Source organism: Myxine glutinosa, chromosome 8 (genome assembly GCF_964187855.1).
Source record: "Myxine glutinosa chromosome 8, kmMyxGlut1.1, whole genome shotgun sequence".
Taxonomy (NCBI): domain Eukaryota; kingdom Metazoa; phylum Chordata; class Myxini; order Myxiniformes; family Myxinidae; genus Myxine; species Myxine glutinosa.
In genome coordinates, this window is record NC_136268.1 from 86,181,274 (window position 1) to 86,197,150 (window position 15,877).

General features: G+C 42.1%; 1 protein-coding gene and 1 long non-coding RNA gene across 2 annotated transcripts in view; one reads left to right on the plus strand and one right to left on the minus strand.

Annotated features, from left to right (window-relative positions):
• Nucleotides 1–675, plus strand: part of LOC137432664 (transmembrane protein 256 homolog) — a 33,250-nt gene extending 32,575 nt beyond the window's left edge. The window contains exon 4 of the mRNA XM_078783450.1: nt 421–675. Coding sequence (XP_078639576.1) covers nt 421–564 — 144 coding nt within the window. The 3' untranslated portion in view covers nt 565–675. The remainder of the gene's footprint in view (nt 1–420) is intronic.
• LOC137432671 (uncharacterized) overlaps nt 1–15,877 on the minus strand; it is a 243,816-nt gene that overhangs the window by 77,777 nt on the left and 150,162 nt on the right. The window lies entirely within an intron of this gene.

Here is a 15,877-nt window from a genome sequence, read left to right on the forward strand (position 1 = left end):
TGTCTAAAGTACCTGTTCTTGCTGCAAGACGGTCAACTTGTGTTACGATGTCTCGCACTCTCAATCTGTCCTCTGAAGCTTTGCATTATGATGTTATATCACGTAGCTATGAGTGCCATCTGAAGATCTTATCTTAGTGATTTATGGATGTTGGAGGTCAATTATAAACGTTGTGCCCAAGCTTGCGCTATGTATTCTTAATAGAGTACTCGTGGTCCCATTGTAATAATCTCATAAACAAATTCCAATTGTGTGCACCTTTATACTGTACTAGCACTACACACGGGATATCTTGATAACATGTGGGCAACATTGCAATTTTGTGCTTTCTTTGCTATTGTACACCTTGTTTCTTAAATCGAATCCGTTGTCACTTCCCTCCCCTCTTCTCTTCTCATCTCCTACCCTGCTCCATTATAGACCGGCTCCCTCATGACATTGGGAATGACTCTGTTCTCTGGTAGTTGCTACCTTGTCGCTCTCACTGGTTCCCGTTCTCTGGGCCGTTTTGCCCCCTTTGGAGGCCTTTGTCTAATGGTGGCGTGGCTCACCTTCCTGCTCTGATTGTTCCATTGCTATAGCTTCTCATTTCCATCTTTAATTCATCATCTATGGCACATTTCTATGCTTGGATTTTTGCATCTTGGTGGAAAAATTAAACCCTTGGGAACACTTGCTTTTTGCATCCTTTGTTTGCAGGTTTAAGGGCATGTTGTGAGAATTGTATTTATTTCATATTACTTTGCCCACGATAATAACCTTAAGTAGCTTTTACCCTTGTTTAGAGCGAATTTAAATAGACAAAGTAAAAACAATGTTGCATTGTAGACATTTCAAGAAGATGTGCATTAACTTTATTATTTATAAACAGCTCACAATCGTCGTGTGACGGGAGAAACATTTGGTCGGTAATTTGTAAAACTTATTAATGCGGCGAACGGCTCGGAAATCACGTGTTATCGAATTTGTTTTGCTTCCAAACTCACAATGAGAAACAACATACTTTTAAAGATTGCACCCAATTCATGTAAAACAATATATTGCTTAAGAAACGGGCCCGAGTTAAAGAAAAACACTATCGCTCGTACTGTACATTCCCGGCAGAGTACGTCTTGACGTCATACGTTCCAGGTGTGCATTAAAGTAAAGTGACTGTTAAATTGATTTTTTTCACATTTTAAAGGTGGACTGAGTATTCTGGCCCTCCTTCTATCTTCTTTACATTCTCTATCTCTCCCGCCAATCTTGCCTCGCTCTCAAAAAATTTCCGGACACAGATCCGACACCCCTTTACCTCTTCCTGAACAGCTGCCATTTCATTGCCCATCTCACGTTTGATTTCCCCGCTCATCGCGTCCATTCTTGTGCTCATCACTTGCATTTCGCCGCTGATTCTTTCTCTCATCCAACTCCATTTGTGATTTGAACGGGTCCATAAAGAGCCCCATATCGAGCGGTGCTGACGCGCTGTCCTGTGGTACAAGTTCCATGGATGCTGAATTTTCCTTGTTTTGGTTCTTCTTACGCTAAACTTGTGAAATCACCAGGTGAGTACCTCCACTCGTGTGCTGATAACACCATTTATAACACTGAGTGAACAGGTGATCGATTTATTTAATGAATTAATAATTGTTCGGAACGGAATCCCTTTGTAACCCGGGGATTCCCTGTTCCTGCATTTTCATATTTTGTGTTAAAGTTTCCTTTCACACGACCAGACGAGCACGAAACGCTTCATTTTATATCCGCCAATAACTTGGTGAATGAGCACACATTCTTCCTTCCTTCCATGTGAATGCTGCTTCATCAGAATGAACATTACCGCACACGGGACCTCATTGTTCGTTTTAAAATAAGAGAATGCCGTTCTGTTCGATGAACCAATCGATTAGAGAAGGGATTTAAAATGTATCGATTCACAGCCGCTAAATACCGTCAATACGTAAATCCGGGAATAGCACCAATCAAGCATAATAAACATGTGATGTGTGCGAAATGACGTCATTATTTAATTATTTTATCACAATTGGTATCATAATCGGCAGATTTTTTTTTTTTCCCCCCGATCGGTTATCGGTTAAAGTCTAATTTCCTAATCGGCACAGCACCAATATATATATATATATATATATATATATATATATATATATATATATATATATATATATATATATATATATTGTTACAGACGCGGTGGTGGATGTTAGTTTACCGAGCGGTTTGGTATGACCACGTCTGCACAGTTTACCCGATTATGCTCGAACGTTGACTAGTCGCGCTACGCTAGATCAATGAAGGAAAAGGACACAACTGCTGGGTTAAAATGACACGACACCAAGGGTTCAGTTCCCAAGACCTCCGGAGGAGGTTATATTAAGGCGGAAGGTTAGATTACAACTACAAGAGGGACATCATAGAAAGACAGGCACTTAGACACACTTATATTAACCCCAACAGACGACAGGTAAACGGGACAAAAGGCTGACTCACACGGGGATTGATGGCAAGGAAAGGCAGAATCGATGGCTCCAGGTGCACCTGGGCTCAGGGACAGAATCGACTCGGTCCGGTCCAGAGATGCAGGGAGGTCACAGCGCTCGGAAGGCGACGTTCTTTCTCCAAGCTGGGGGCGCATCTGACGTCACGTCCGGTGAGTCGCTTCGTATATCCGGCGGGGAGTGACACGCCCTCGGCTCGTTAGCTCCGCCCCAGATGGAATCGGTCCGCCCTTCTTATTGGGTGCGGGGGGGGGGGGGGGGGTTACCAGGCTCCGCCCTTGACGAGGAGCTGACAGCCAGCCCCTTCGTGGTAACCCCGTCGGAGCGCATGGTCATGGCGACTAACCGAGCCGGTGTGAGGACGCACACTCCCCGCGCCGTCGCCGTGCCGCCCCCCTCTGCTGTTGTAGTTGTTGTTGGTGTAGCTTCTTCATGGGGAAGAGATGCGGGGAGGTATGGGAAGGTCCTAAACTCACTACTGGTGCCATATAATCACATTCTGGTGCAACGAAGAGTCAGAATTAATGGAAACGAGTCCTTAACTGACATAGACTAAGAATAACTAGCAAGATGTCCGAAAGTTGTCTACATGAGATGCGGTGGACCTGGGCACGACATTTAATGGGGGAAAAAGGGGAAGGTCGGTTCTACAGAGTGTTGTTTACAGACAATGGGACTAGGGAATGGGGGATTGGGGATAGTTGGGGAGTATTGGGGAAATAGGGGAATATTTACAAGCGGATATGGAGGCCAAATTCCATATTCGCAACAATATATATATATATATATATATATATATATATATATATATATATATATATATATATATATATATATATATATACACACACATGTTTGCTCTTCATTACTTGTTTCAAATTTGTAGATTAGAGCTTTCCTTTGACTCTTAGTTGGAGCCTGGTGTTGGCTTAACAGTTAGGGTGCCTGCTTGGAATCCTAGGATCCTGGGCTTGAATCCCAGTCGATCGCTGAATTAACGCTAGGGGGTTTGACCCAGCCTGTCATCCTTCCGAGGTCGGCAAATTGAGTACCAGTTCACTGGTAAATCCGTGTTTGTCGCAAGAGGCGACTAACAGGGTTGGCGGCAGGAAGGGTATCCGGCCATAAAACATTGCTTCAAAAAGGGGGCCCGAAAAAGGCCAACCCCTGCTTTTTGACTCTTGGTTGGCTGTGCCTTTTCCACTATAACCAATATATGATCCTGACCACATCAAGAGTGGAGGAAGGCAATACCTTTACTACAATTGTAGAATAAGTATGCAAACTAGAAACACCCAATTGCTTGGGAGCTGCCTGGGGAAAGGGAGGGAGGTTGGGGTGGAGGAAGTGGGGCAAATATATTTTGTGGCATGGCTAATAATCCCCCCTGTTTGCAGCAGGGGTTAGTAAACCATCTGCACTGTGGCACAGGTACAGGCGACAATTGTAATTCATCTTCCACCCTCAATACCCCCTCGCAGGGAGGATCCTTTTTGGTGCCAATTACCCGACCCTGGGTTCTACCAACACATATGCAATGTATTATTTTATTCTCTAACAGGAACACAAACAACACGAATTTATGCTCCAACAGGAACACAAGCAACACGAATAAATGCCATAAAAGGTGTAGTTCATGGCTGGATACAGATGCATTTGCTCCATTTTATACATATGTATATATATATACAACAACAACACAACAGGCATTTTGCACAACACAACAGGATTAGGGGATAGCCAACCAAGTCTTTCTCGGTCTTACCCGTCCTCTACATTCATTTCCATCACTTCTCAACCAGTCACTTTCATCCTCAACACATCACCAAACCATCTCAACCTGTTTCTCTTCACAGCATCCATCACAGGCTCTATTCCCATCATCTTTCACAATTCATCAATTGTCTTCCTCTCTCTCTCAACGATACTCCACACATCCACCGAATCATTCGCATTTCCACCCTTCCAGCCTTCGTTGCTGCTCTACGTTCATTACCCATGTCTCGCTCCCATAAATCGTAACGCTCTCACACATGCAGCATACACCTTTCCCTTCAGCCTCAACGATATATATATATATATATATATATATATATATATATATATATATATATATATATATATATACACACATAGCTTAATCTCATGACTTCACTCCTCACTTATGTCCTCTTATTGTCCCCTTCTTATCCTTTTTCTTATTCAAAACGCGCACACCACCAAAATCCTGTACATACGTAAAAGACAAGTAAATAAGAGGGCTCCTTAATGTCTGAGATCAAACATTCAACTTTTCACAATACAAAAATGCAATTTTTACCACCAGTGGGCAGTATTGCATCGTCTTTTTGTACATAACCTCACGTTATGAACACATCAGTTATATCACGAGTTGATTTCGGCCAACCTGAAACTATGAGTGACAATGTTCCATTGATAGTAAAATAAGTGATCTGCTTTCAGAATCAAAGAATGCATCAATCATTAAAAAAAATTAAAATTTCCCTGCATTTACCTTTTTTCATTGAATCTTGTATATTGATAATTATCCCAACGCTTTTTGAAAAAAGGAACGGGGGAGGGGGGGGGGGTGGATATCGTAATCTGTCTATCGGTTTGGCCATCCGTCAAGCTATCTCCTCATAAATGGTTGTGCAGAAATTCACCAATCTTGGTAATTTTGATCACCACGTGGAGAGAAAGTGCAAGAGCAGTCATTTTGCCCCCACCCTATGGGCAGGGGAGGGGAAAGTCAAGGTCAAATGCTGAAAAATGCAATTATGGGCACATTCTTAAATGAAACTTTGTATATGCAATCAATCTTTGCTGATAACTCCACTCTCTGCCGCTCCATTCCTCATCCCTCAGATCGGCAGTCTGCAGCCTCCTCACTCTCTGCAGACCTGGACAAAATCACAGACTGGGCAAACAAGTGGAACATGTCTTTCAATCCTGACAAATCTCACACTCTTACTATGTCTCTCCGAAAAGACCAACGGGACAACCCTCCCATCCACTTTCTGAATAATCCTCTCCAAGAAGTTCTGTCACTCAAGCTTTTGGGTCTCACTATCTGCCATGATCTTTCCTGAGAAAAGCACATTTCAAATCTGGCCTCCAAAGCCAGTCGCCGACTGGGCATCCTCCGTCGTGCGAAGTCCTTCCTTGGCACACCTGAGCTCCTCACCACATACAAGACTTTCATCCGCAGCTCAATGGAATACTGTTCTCCCCTCTGGGCTGGTGCTCCTGCCTCACACCTAGCTCATCTTCATGCTGTTGAAACCAAAGCTTTCAGAATCATTGGAATCTCCCGCGATGAAGCTAACTCCGAGGACCTTTCACTCACTCACCGCAGGCAGGTTGGTGGTCTTTCTGTCTTCTACCGACTCCTCTCCGGCCTTGCTCCCCCAACTCTCTCTGGGCTCTGTCCCACAAATATTCCTACAGGTCGCACAAGATCTGCGAGCAACCCTCTTATGGTTAAACTGCCAAAATCAAGACTCTCTGCTCACCTTCAGTCCTACATTCCTCTTTTCTCCCGCCTCTGGAACAAACTCCCTCACTCTCTTCAATCCCACTCCTCCCTCCAGGTCTTTAAAACAGTTGTTCACCACCATCTCTTATCTTCCCCCATCCAAAACCTTGATCTTTTCAACCCCCGCTAATTTCACCCCAGATCCACTTTTTGTCCCCCGTCGCACCGCGGAGCGAAAGAGGGACTACGGTTTTCCCCTCTGTCCGTCCGTGTGTTCGTGCGTGCGTGCGTGCGTAAGCGAAGGACCAAATTATAATTTGGTGTGTGGGTGCAACTCGGCATATGGAAGAACCCTATTGAAAATTGGGTCGCCACGTCAAAATCCAAGATGGCCGCCGCCATGTATGTGTCCGTCCATCCGTGCGTGCATAAGAGAAGGACCGAATTCTAATTTGGTGTGTGGGTGCAACTAGGCATATGGAAGAACCCTATTGAAAATTGGGTCGCCACGTCAAAATCCAAGATGGCCACTGCCATGTATGTCTGAACCTTGAGCGAAATGTCTTGAAAAATAAACGAACGACTAACTTCTAATCTGGTGTGTGGGTGTATCTACGCACAAGGAAGAACGCTATTGAAAATTGGGTCGCCACGTCAAAATCCAAGATGGCCGCCACCATATATATGTCTGAACCTTGTGAGCACAATATCTTGAAAACTAAACGAACTACTAACTTCTAATCTGGTGTATGGGTGTATCTACGCATAAGGAAGAACGCTATTGAAAATTGGGTCGCCACGTCAAAATCCACGATGGCCGCCTTGCGTCTTCCACTTTGTCAACTCACATCACTTCACCGACGGGGGACCTAGGCGTAACCCTTGTTTGAAATACCAACTTCCTTCCTGGAAGTCCTTGCAGTGTCCTTGTGTTTTATACTTCTCCCCACCCCCTCCTTCCCACGCCTCCTCCCCCCAAGTCCTCTCCCTCCCACAGATCTCCCAATGTCCCTGCTCTGAAATGTTGTGTTTGTGTGCTTCCCCTTTTCTCCCCATCTTGTCTGCCGCTCCCCTTGTTGTATGCTTTGTGTGTCTGTTTGATTTTTTTGTGTGATAAATGTTAGCTCTTTCACGAGCCTCGATCCTGTATAGAAAAAAAACAAAAACATTGGGAGACGCATGAAGTGTGTAACGATTTTTGGAATTTACCTGTGGTTTGTGACCAAGTGGGTGGGTACTTAGGGTACAGGGGTGAAAACAAGGTTTTCAAACTCAAAATTTAATATTGGGTCATTCCTAGTGTAACTTATTGCCATCCATTCCTAGTGTAACATTGCTTTAGGTGGGAAGCATCCACTACAGGCATCTCCTTATTGTTTTAATACAATATAACTTGTATTAAAGTAACTTGACTTGACTTGAGCGGTGTAACTTGACCTGAAACAGAAAGATTTGTGATGGCATGCATTGACTTTGAAGGAGTTCCTCAGCTTATGCGAGGTGGTTTGCTGTTGCATTTCCAGCATTCACTCAGGGCAGGGACTTGTAATTTGTTCAGGGTGCTGGCGATAACTCACCTATTCTTCAAGAAAGGCACCATGGGATCTTTAACATCTACAGAATATTGCTAGCAAATGGGACAATCTGTTTAACATCTATCCAACAGACAGCACACATTGTATCACCCTGCCTGTGAAACACCGGAGTGACAGTTTATAGCTGGGCCTCGATTCGAACCCAGGCTAGGCAGCTCAGAAGAAGTGTGCATACTCTTACACAAACCTGCCAGCCCAAGTGGTTACCTAGGAGCCACATATTGATTACATACACCAATACGCTGGAAACACGCACGCAATCGCACACACTACTTGCATTCACCCTTCATGCACCCTCTCCTTACTCGTCAGCTCCCCAAAATAAGAAAAACATCTCTCACAACTCACTTACATGTTGATGATCTACTTTGTTTTCTTCCCTAACCTTCATTTCCTGTCCTATAATCCTCTTTTCTCATTTTTCCTCAATTTCTCTCCCTGTGCGAATGGAATAGACAGATTGCGCTTTGTGCTAAACATTCACTTCTTCAAACAAGTCCCTGAGATTTAGTATTGCTTTCCAAAGGTTTATCAAGTGGATGTATGAAGTGAAGTATTATCCAACAGGGTTCCAACAAAACTGTCGGTCAGCTGTAGATTGGATTCATAAAGGTCTTGGTGTGAAGGACACCATGGAATATGTATTTATTTATCGCAATAGGTGAGATAAGTGAACTCGTTGATTACTTTTCCACAATCAAGAGAATGGTGGTGGATTTTACTACCATAGAAATTCCTCTACCACAAATGAGATCATGGAAAGCCCCCCCCCCAAGTAAACTTTTCGATCTCACTGGAGATTTTCACACGGTTACAACTCGCAATGTTGCGCAACTCGCAATGTTGCGCAACTCGCAATTGACGGACATTTTGGAAAAGGAACATTTGGAGAAGTTCAACATTTTTTTGCCCTTCACCAAGACAAATGGAAACTTTAACCTTGCAGGAAAGGGAGTAGGGAAATGAATGGGTCTGAGCGACGGTGAGACAAGAACGTCCTGGCTCTGTCTCCATGCGGGTCCGGAGGGACTGACCTGCGAGGAAGAGGAAGGGAGGCCCTACAGGACAGATTTGGTCTAAAAAAAGAACAAAAGCATTGTAACATCTCAGTTTGTAAGCTTCATTGTCTTCCTCGGCCTATTTGAACTTGTCCACGGAAATGCTCTCGACTTGTAAGCCACTATGTGCATCAGGAAACAATATTATAGGGATCAAAATGGAGCAGAACAAATAAGAATAAAGAAAATTGGAAGTTTTATATTGTGTCTGAAGCTTATGTGTGTATATACAGCGCCATCAGAAAGTATTCACACCCCTTGACTCATTTCACATTTTGTTGTGTTGTAGCCTGAATTTAAAATGGATTAAATTGAGATTTTTTGTCACTGATCTACAAATAATACCTCATAATATCAGTGCATTTTTTTTTTTTTACAAATTTATTAAAAATGAAAATCAACCCCTTTGCTATGATGCTCCAAATTGAGCTCAGGTGCATCCACTTTCCTTTTCTCGTTCTTGAGACGTCTCTGCAACTTGATTGGAATCCACCTGTGGCCATTTCAGTTGATTGAACATGATTTAGAAAGGAACACACCTTTCTATATAAGGTCCCACAGTTGACAGTGCATGTCAGAGCAGAATCTCCATCAAGACGTCAGAGGAACTGTCCGTAGAATTCCGAGATATAATTGTGAGGATGGGTAGATCTGGGGAAGGGTACGAAACAATTCATAGAGTGTCGAAAGTTCCCAAGATCACAGACAGTGAGCTCCATCATTAGGAAATGGAAAGAATATGGAGCTACCCAGACTCTTCCTAGAGCTGGCCGTCCCACCCCACTGAGCAACCGGAAGGACCATGGTCAGAGACGTGAGGAATAACCCAATGATCACTCTGGCAGAACTACAGAGTTCTTTGGCTTATATGGGAGAACCTGCCAGAAGGACAACGGTCTCTGCAGCAGTCATTGAAAGCCAAGAACGTGAAAGGGAGAAACCCCCAAAATCCAGATGTGCAAAGCTGATAGACATAACCAAGAAGACTGGAAGCTGTAATCGCTGCCAAAGCCGCTTCTTTGAAGTATTGACTCAGGTGGTTGAATACTTATATAAATTAGATATTTCTGTTATGTCACTTTCATTAAATTTGTAAAAACTTCTAAAAACGTTTTCACTTTGTCATTATGGGGTATTTTGTGTGAGATCGGTGACCAAAAAAAAAAGTAAATTCAATCCATTTTAAGTTCAGTCTAACACAACAAAATGTGAAAAAGTCAAGGGGTGTGAATACTTTCTAAAGGCAATGTGTATGTATGGTATGTATGTAGGTGTATATATATATATATATATATATATATATATATATACACAGTATATGGAAATAATGAAATGTTCCTAACTTAGGACAACGCTGTGATGACGACGGCATCATTCCTGCAAACTCAGAAAGGCATCTTGCAGGAAGAATTGGTTGAAAGTGAGTTTTGGAACTAAGGAATTTTCTTCTCATTATTAAACTTGTTTATAGCGAGCAGACTCGCTTGAAAAAGTGTAAAACTCATCAGTACTTCAATTAATTTGTAAGCAGCCACTGCCTGCTGGTTGCATCATTGCTGGTGGCACAGCTGTGCTACTAATTTGCAGTGTCACCTGTAGGTTGGAGCAGCAATTTATTATTTGGCCAGGGTGCCAGCGATGGCTCACCTACTCCTCGCGAAGGACAGCATGGGATGGCACACATTAATGAATCACCCTGCCTATGAAACATATCGTAAGTTGATAATCTTTGGGTTGTGTCAAAGTTCCATATTCTTGCTGCTTGGAATATGGTGAGACCCGCCATGTTGCTTGGTTTTGCTTCCACATCATGAGCAAATGAACAATACAAACAACCTGAGACTTGTCCAATTTATGGCCATTAGTGGATGTAAGAAACCCTGCACGACAGCAGTATCCCGTCATGCAATGTTAATGGCCGACTGTCGGCTAACACCACTTTTGCTCCACTCTAAAGGGGCTAAGTGAAGTTAGTATGGCTTCTCGACAGCTAAAACCTAACGGCCAGGTTCCATCGATTGAGAAAACATCACAAGGATAATGTCAATATGTAATTTGTCAACTGCGCTCACACCTAACCACACGGGTCGATAAGTATTTTCTTGTTCAGTATCATGTTGTAAGGTAAGAGAAATGCCAGCTATGGAGCCATCTATTGTGCCAACAGCAGTCCCATATCTTGCATATTTGTTGGCATCCACGAGCGGTGTTTGTAATTCTTGTGTTTTCGGGTTGTCCGTCATCCGTCTGTCTGTCCGTCTGTCCGTTATCAGGTTTTTTGTTACCTTTATAACTTGTGAACTACTGAAGGGATTTCAACCAAACTTGGCACAAGTATGCACCTTAATATAGGGTGAGTTAATGGAATGTGGTGGTTTTCAGAAAGCAGCTGCAGCTGAAGGCACACTGTGGTGGGGGAAACCTTGTGTGTCACGTGATCTGAAAGTTACGCAGTTTCTCCTGTCAGTGTAGCGAGAGACGGTATGGAGAACTGGTTGGTGCCACAACGCGTGTTCGTAGTAAGGGAATTTTTTGAATGCAAATCGGTAGTGCAGGTGCAGGGAAAATTTAGAGGTGAGTTTGGTGTTGCAGGGCACGGTAGAATTCCCGCTCCTAACATTATTTTGAAGTAGGTGGAAAAATTCAATAACACCGGCAGTGTTTGTGATCACTTTGTTGGCAGTGCATGAACGGTCCGCACACTGGAGAACATTGGGAGAGTTAAGGAAGCGGTGTTGCAGAGTCCAACTCGATCTGCCAGGCGTCAATCGGCTGCATTGAACATATCAGTCGCGAATGTCACCGTATTCTGCACGATGACCTCCAATTTCATCCCTATAATATTCAAACTGTGCAGAGACTGAAAGAAATCGATAAAGTTCCATGACTGGAATTTTGTAAGCATTTCATGGACATTTTGAATGAAAATCCAGCATGAAGGTATCCATCTTGGTGGAGGCCACTTGAAAGATGTTATTTTTAAAAAAAGAAAAAGTACAGATTAATAAATTGCATTGTACTGCTCGCTCTGCGATGTTGGCTAAGCCTGGTGCTGGTTTAGCGGTTAGGGTGCCGGCTTGGGATCCTAGGATCCTGAGTTTGAATCCCAGTCGATCGCTGAATTAAGACCAGGGGGGTTGATTCAGCCTGTCTTCCTTCCGAGGTCGGCAAATTGAGTACCAGCTTGCTGGGATGAATGATCCCGGTGTGTACCACGGTTTAGAATAGGTACACCGTATCCCTGCGCATCGTAAGAGGAGACTAAGGGTTGGCGCCAGGAAGGGCATCCGGCCATAAAAACATTGCCTCAAACAGGGAACCATGATTGTCATGGGGCCCACAAGGCTAACCCCTGCTCTAGGGGGGGAAATGGCCTTAAAACGATTATTCATTCATTCATTCACACTGCTGTTTTTCAACTGAAAGCGTTTTGCTTTTCATTCAACCCAGTACTCCACAATAATGCTTTAAAAACCGTCACATTCCATTGACTCACCCTGTACAAAGCTGAACTGATTCAATTTTTGATTTAACTGGTCAAAGGTCATGCACCGTTTGAAAATAATTTAGCAGATTATAACTCGAATTAGAAGCATCTACCTGTCTCTTTTTCTCTCTCTGTCATGTGACTTTTTAACGGAGTCTAAGGCTCCTCGTGCCACACACACACCTCACTCACATGGACATACAGACGAATACACGAGAGACAACACAGGACTGTTAGACGAGACAAACACAGCCACTGAGCTTGGAGGAAGTGCCACCACTTCCCAGTGCCCTCTGGGTACCACCAACGCCACAACAATGGCGCCGCCTTTCTCACCACACTCAATGGGCCATTTTCTAAGGAGGAATTTACTCCTTCCCATGGATGCCAACCTATTAGGATTGTCAGTGCTCTTATTCTTGTAAATACTGAATGTCAAGCAAGGCAGCGGCATGTACCATTTTTTAAATCTGCGGTATATTGGCACGACAGCCTCGAGCAAACAGCACAGAGCGATGTTGACTGTAGGTGTTCTCCTTCACAACTCAGCTCTGCCCAAGCATCATGTGGTACCAACCACATTTCGTGACTGTGGCTTTGTGCAGCTAGACTATATTTACAATTTAATGTCAGATGTGTCAGGTACAAAGAACTCACATAATTATAAGAGCACTGGATTATATAATAATTATAAGTTTAATTAATTATAAGAGTATAAAATTAATTATAAGAGCATAATTATAAGAGCACTGGATTATATAATAATTATAAGTTTAATTAATTATAAGAGTATAAAATTAATTATAAGAGCATAATTATAAGAGCACTGGATTATATAATAATTATAAGTTTAATTAATTATAAGAGTATAAAATTAATTATAAGAGCACTGGATTATATAATAATTATAAGTTTAATTAATTCTAAGAGTATAAAATTAATTGTAAGAGCATAATTATAAGAGCACTGGATTAGATAATAATTATAATTTTCATTAATTATAAGAGTATAAAATTAATTATAAGAGCATAATTATAAGAGCACTGGATTATATAATAATTATAATTTTAATTAATTATAAGAGTATAAAATTAACTATAAGAGCACTGGATTATATAATAATTATAAGTTTAATTTATTATAAGAGTATAAAATTAATTAATAGAGCATAATTATAAGAGCACTGGATTATATAATAATTATAAGTTTAATTTATTATAAGAGTATGAAATTAATTATAAGAGCATAATTATTATAAGTTCCACTTCCACCTGTTGATGCAATTTTATTTATTTTGCGTTTTCTCACCTGCAGCAGGTGAGTGAGACTCTCAGTACTATGTGCTTAATTGGCACTGCGACCTCCAAATTTTTTGGCATTTCACTTGCCACTTGTATATTAAGCTAAAACATTTTCAGATTGATTGGAGACAAATTTGATCTCCGATCTCTAGAAATGCCCCTTAAAAGAGGCGTGATGATGTCATGATGGCTAAAAATTACAGTAGGAGGATAAGCGGATTGTCATAAAGTTATTTTTTATTATAATTATTTTAATTTTTCATTCATTAATGTCATTTAAAAAAAAATTTTTTAATTGATGCTGATTACATTGTCTTATTGTATTTGGCATTAAAAAAAAAAAAACCACCTTTAGAGGCCATTTTTCCCCGCAAGCGGGGGTTGGCCTTTTTCGGGAACTGTGGTTGTTGTTGTTTTTCGGTCCCCTTTTTGAAGCAATGTTTTACGGCCGGATGCCCTTCCTGACGCCAACCCTTTTTGCCGCCTTTAACGACAAACAGGGAATTACCAGTGAACTGGTACTCAATATGTGATTTTTTTCTATTGAATCTGTGATTCTATTATATATTTATGCTAATGGAACACTAGCTGCTTGCTATAAATGGAACACCAGCTGCTTACTTATGGAACACTAGGCTCTTGCTAATGGAGCACTAGCTGCCTTCACAGCTAGTGGCTGCGGCCTTCTTTCACCACCAGATTACAGATCTCTGTCATTCTCTTCACACCCGAACTTCCTGCTGCCTTCAACATATCTCCCACAACTCCCGTCGGCCCTCCCGCTTTTCCACTCTTCATTGCTTTTATCGCTTCCTCAACTTCCTTCTCAGTTATCTTCTCTGCCGGTCCTAAAACTGGGTTTGATGTATATTAATTTGATGTATATTAATTTGGCATGATGTATATTAATGTTGTATTTGGTGAAAAGGCAACCGAATGATACGAATCCTTGTCACATGAGCCAAGCTCCCCCAATGTCTCTATTCCAAGTATAATTATCTGATCATCTTAACTCTTTCATGTCCCCCTCCCTTGTCTGTGTTCCGCCCTTCCTAATCCTTCCTGCTCTTTCCATTGAAGTTGTCCAAAATCTACTTTATTTGTTTCATCAGGTCTACAGGCCAGATTTTTCTGGTCTTATCAGGGAACGGCACATTGGTTATCCAATCCACTGCAGTTGTATTTACATGGTGCTTAACCCAATAATGTTTGATCTCAGAAGCCGAATGACGCATTACTAGGTTCAGTAACCTTGGCGCATCAGCTGGTCACCAGCCAAGTTGATTGCGTGAAGAACCAGAGTGGCTGGCACAATGGTTAGTGCGTATGCTCTGAGTCTGAGAGGGGGGCAGCTTGAACCCTGGCCGGTCGGTCATACAAAAGACTTGTTAACATGGTGCATGCTCCTTCCATGCTTGACGATCAGCATTTTAAAAGGATTGATCACCGACAAACAAACATTGGTTGGCAACCATTGTGTAGGCTTTAATGGGCCAAATGGCCTATTCTTGCATTGAAGTAAGTTTCTTCTAAGACAACTTCTAAAGGGAGGTGGGGTGTTTTAAAATGGAGGTTCTCCCAAATACAATTAATGTATTTGATATTTTAATATAAAAGATCTCATGGTATATTCTGTTGAAATATATTTTGAAGTGGCACTGTGACAACTGGCACTGTGACCATTGGATTCAATGGGACATCGAGGAAGTTAACTAGATACTATTATAGACTAGAGAGTTCATAGAACACGTTACCCCACGAAGTGTCGAAGTGTATACTCCAATTTAAATAAGATCATGATTTAAAAGATTGTTAAAAACAAATCTGGAAGTTTAGCTCTATTGAACCAGTCTTGTACACCACCTAGTTTAACACTAGCAGAGCACCTGCCCTATGGGTGACCTTGTAAACATGCAACACGTTCTTCTGACACATCGCTTTATTTGGGCGGTGTATAGGCAACTGAAGGCTACCTCAATCGCTCCCGGAAAAAAAAACAAAAAAAAACGGGTTACATGCATGAAGCAAAAACATGCCGACTGCTTATAATTCAAAACACCTCACTGCACGGGAAACCGTGGAAACAGGAATATTGTACTGTAAATGGTGAGGACTTGTAATACCCTCTCCCACCTGTAGGCGACGCTACACGATTCACATTTACATAGAGAATTGCGTCACCACTCCTCTCCCTTTCCTCCCATCCACCCCCTCCCAAGACCACCGGAAAATATAAAAACACCCCTCTACACTAATTGGAGTCATGCTGATCCGATGTAGCAAGTCCGAATGTAATTGGGCCACAACTGTAGGAGGAGGAGTGCGACAAACAAACACACAAACACCGGCCCATTAATTATAGTAAGGATGTCCAAGTACTGCAAAACCAGTGGTTCTTGGAATTGACAAAAGGTGATTTGTGTTGTATGGTGTTCAAGTATATAATTCAATATAAATAAA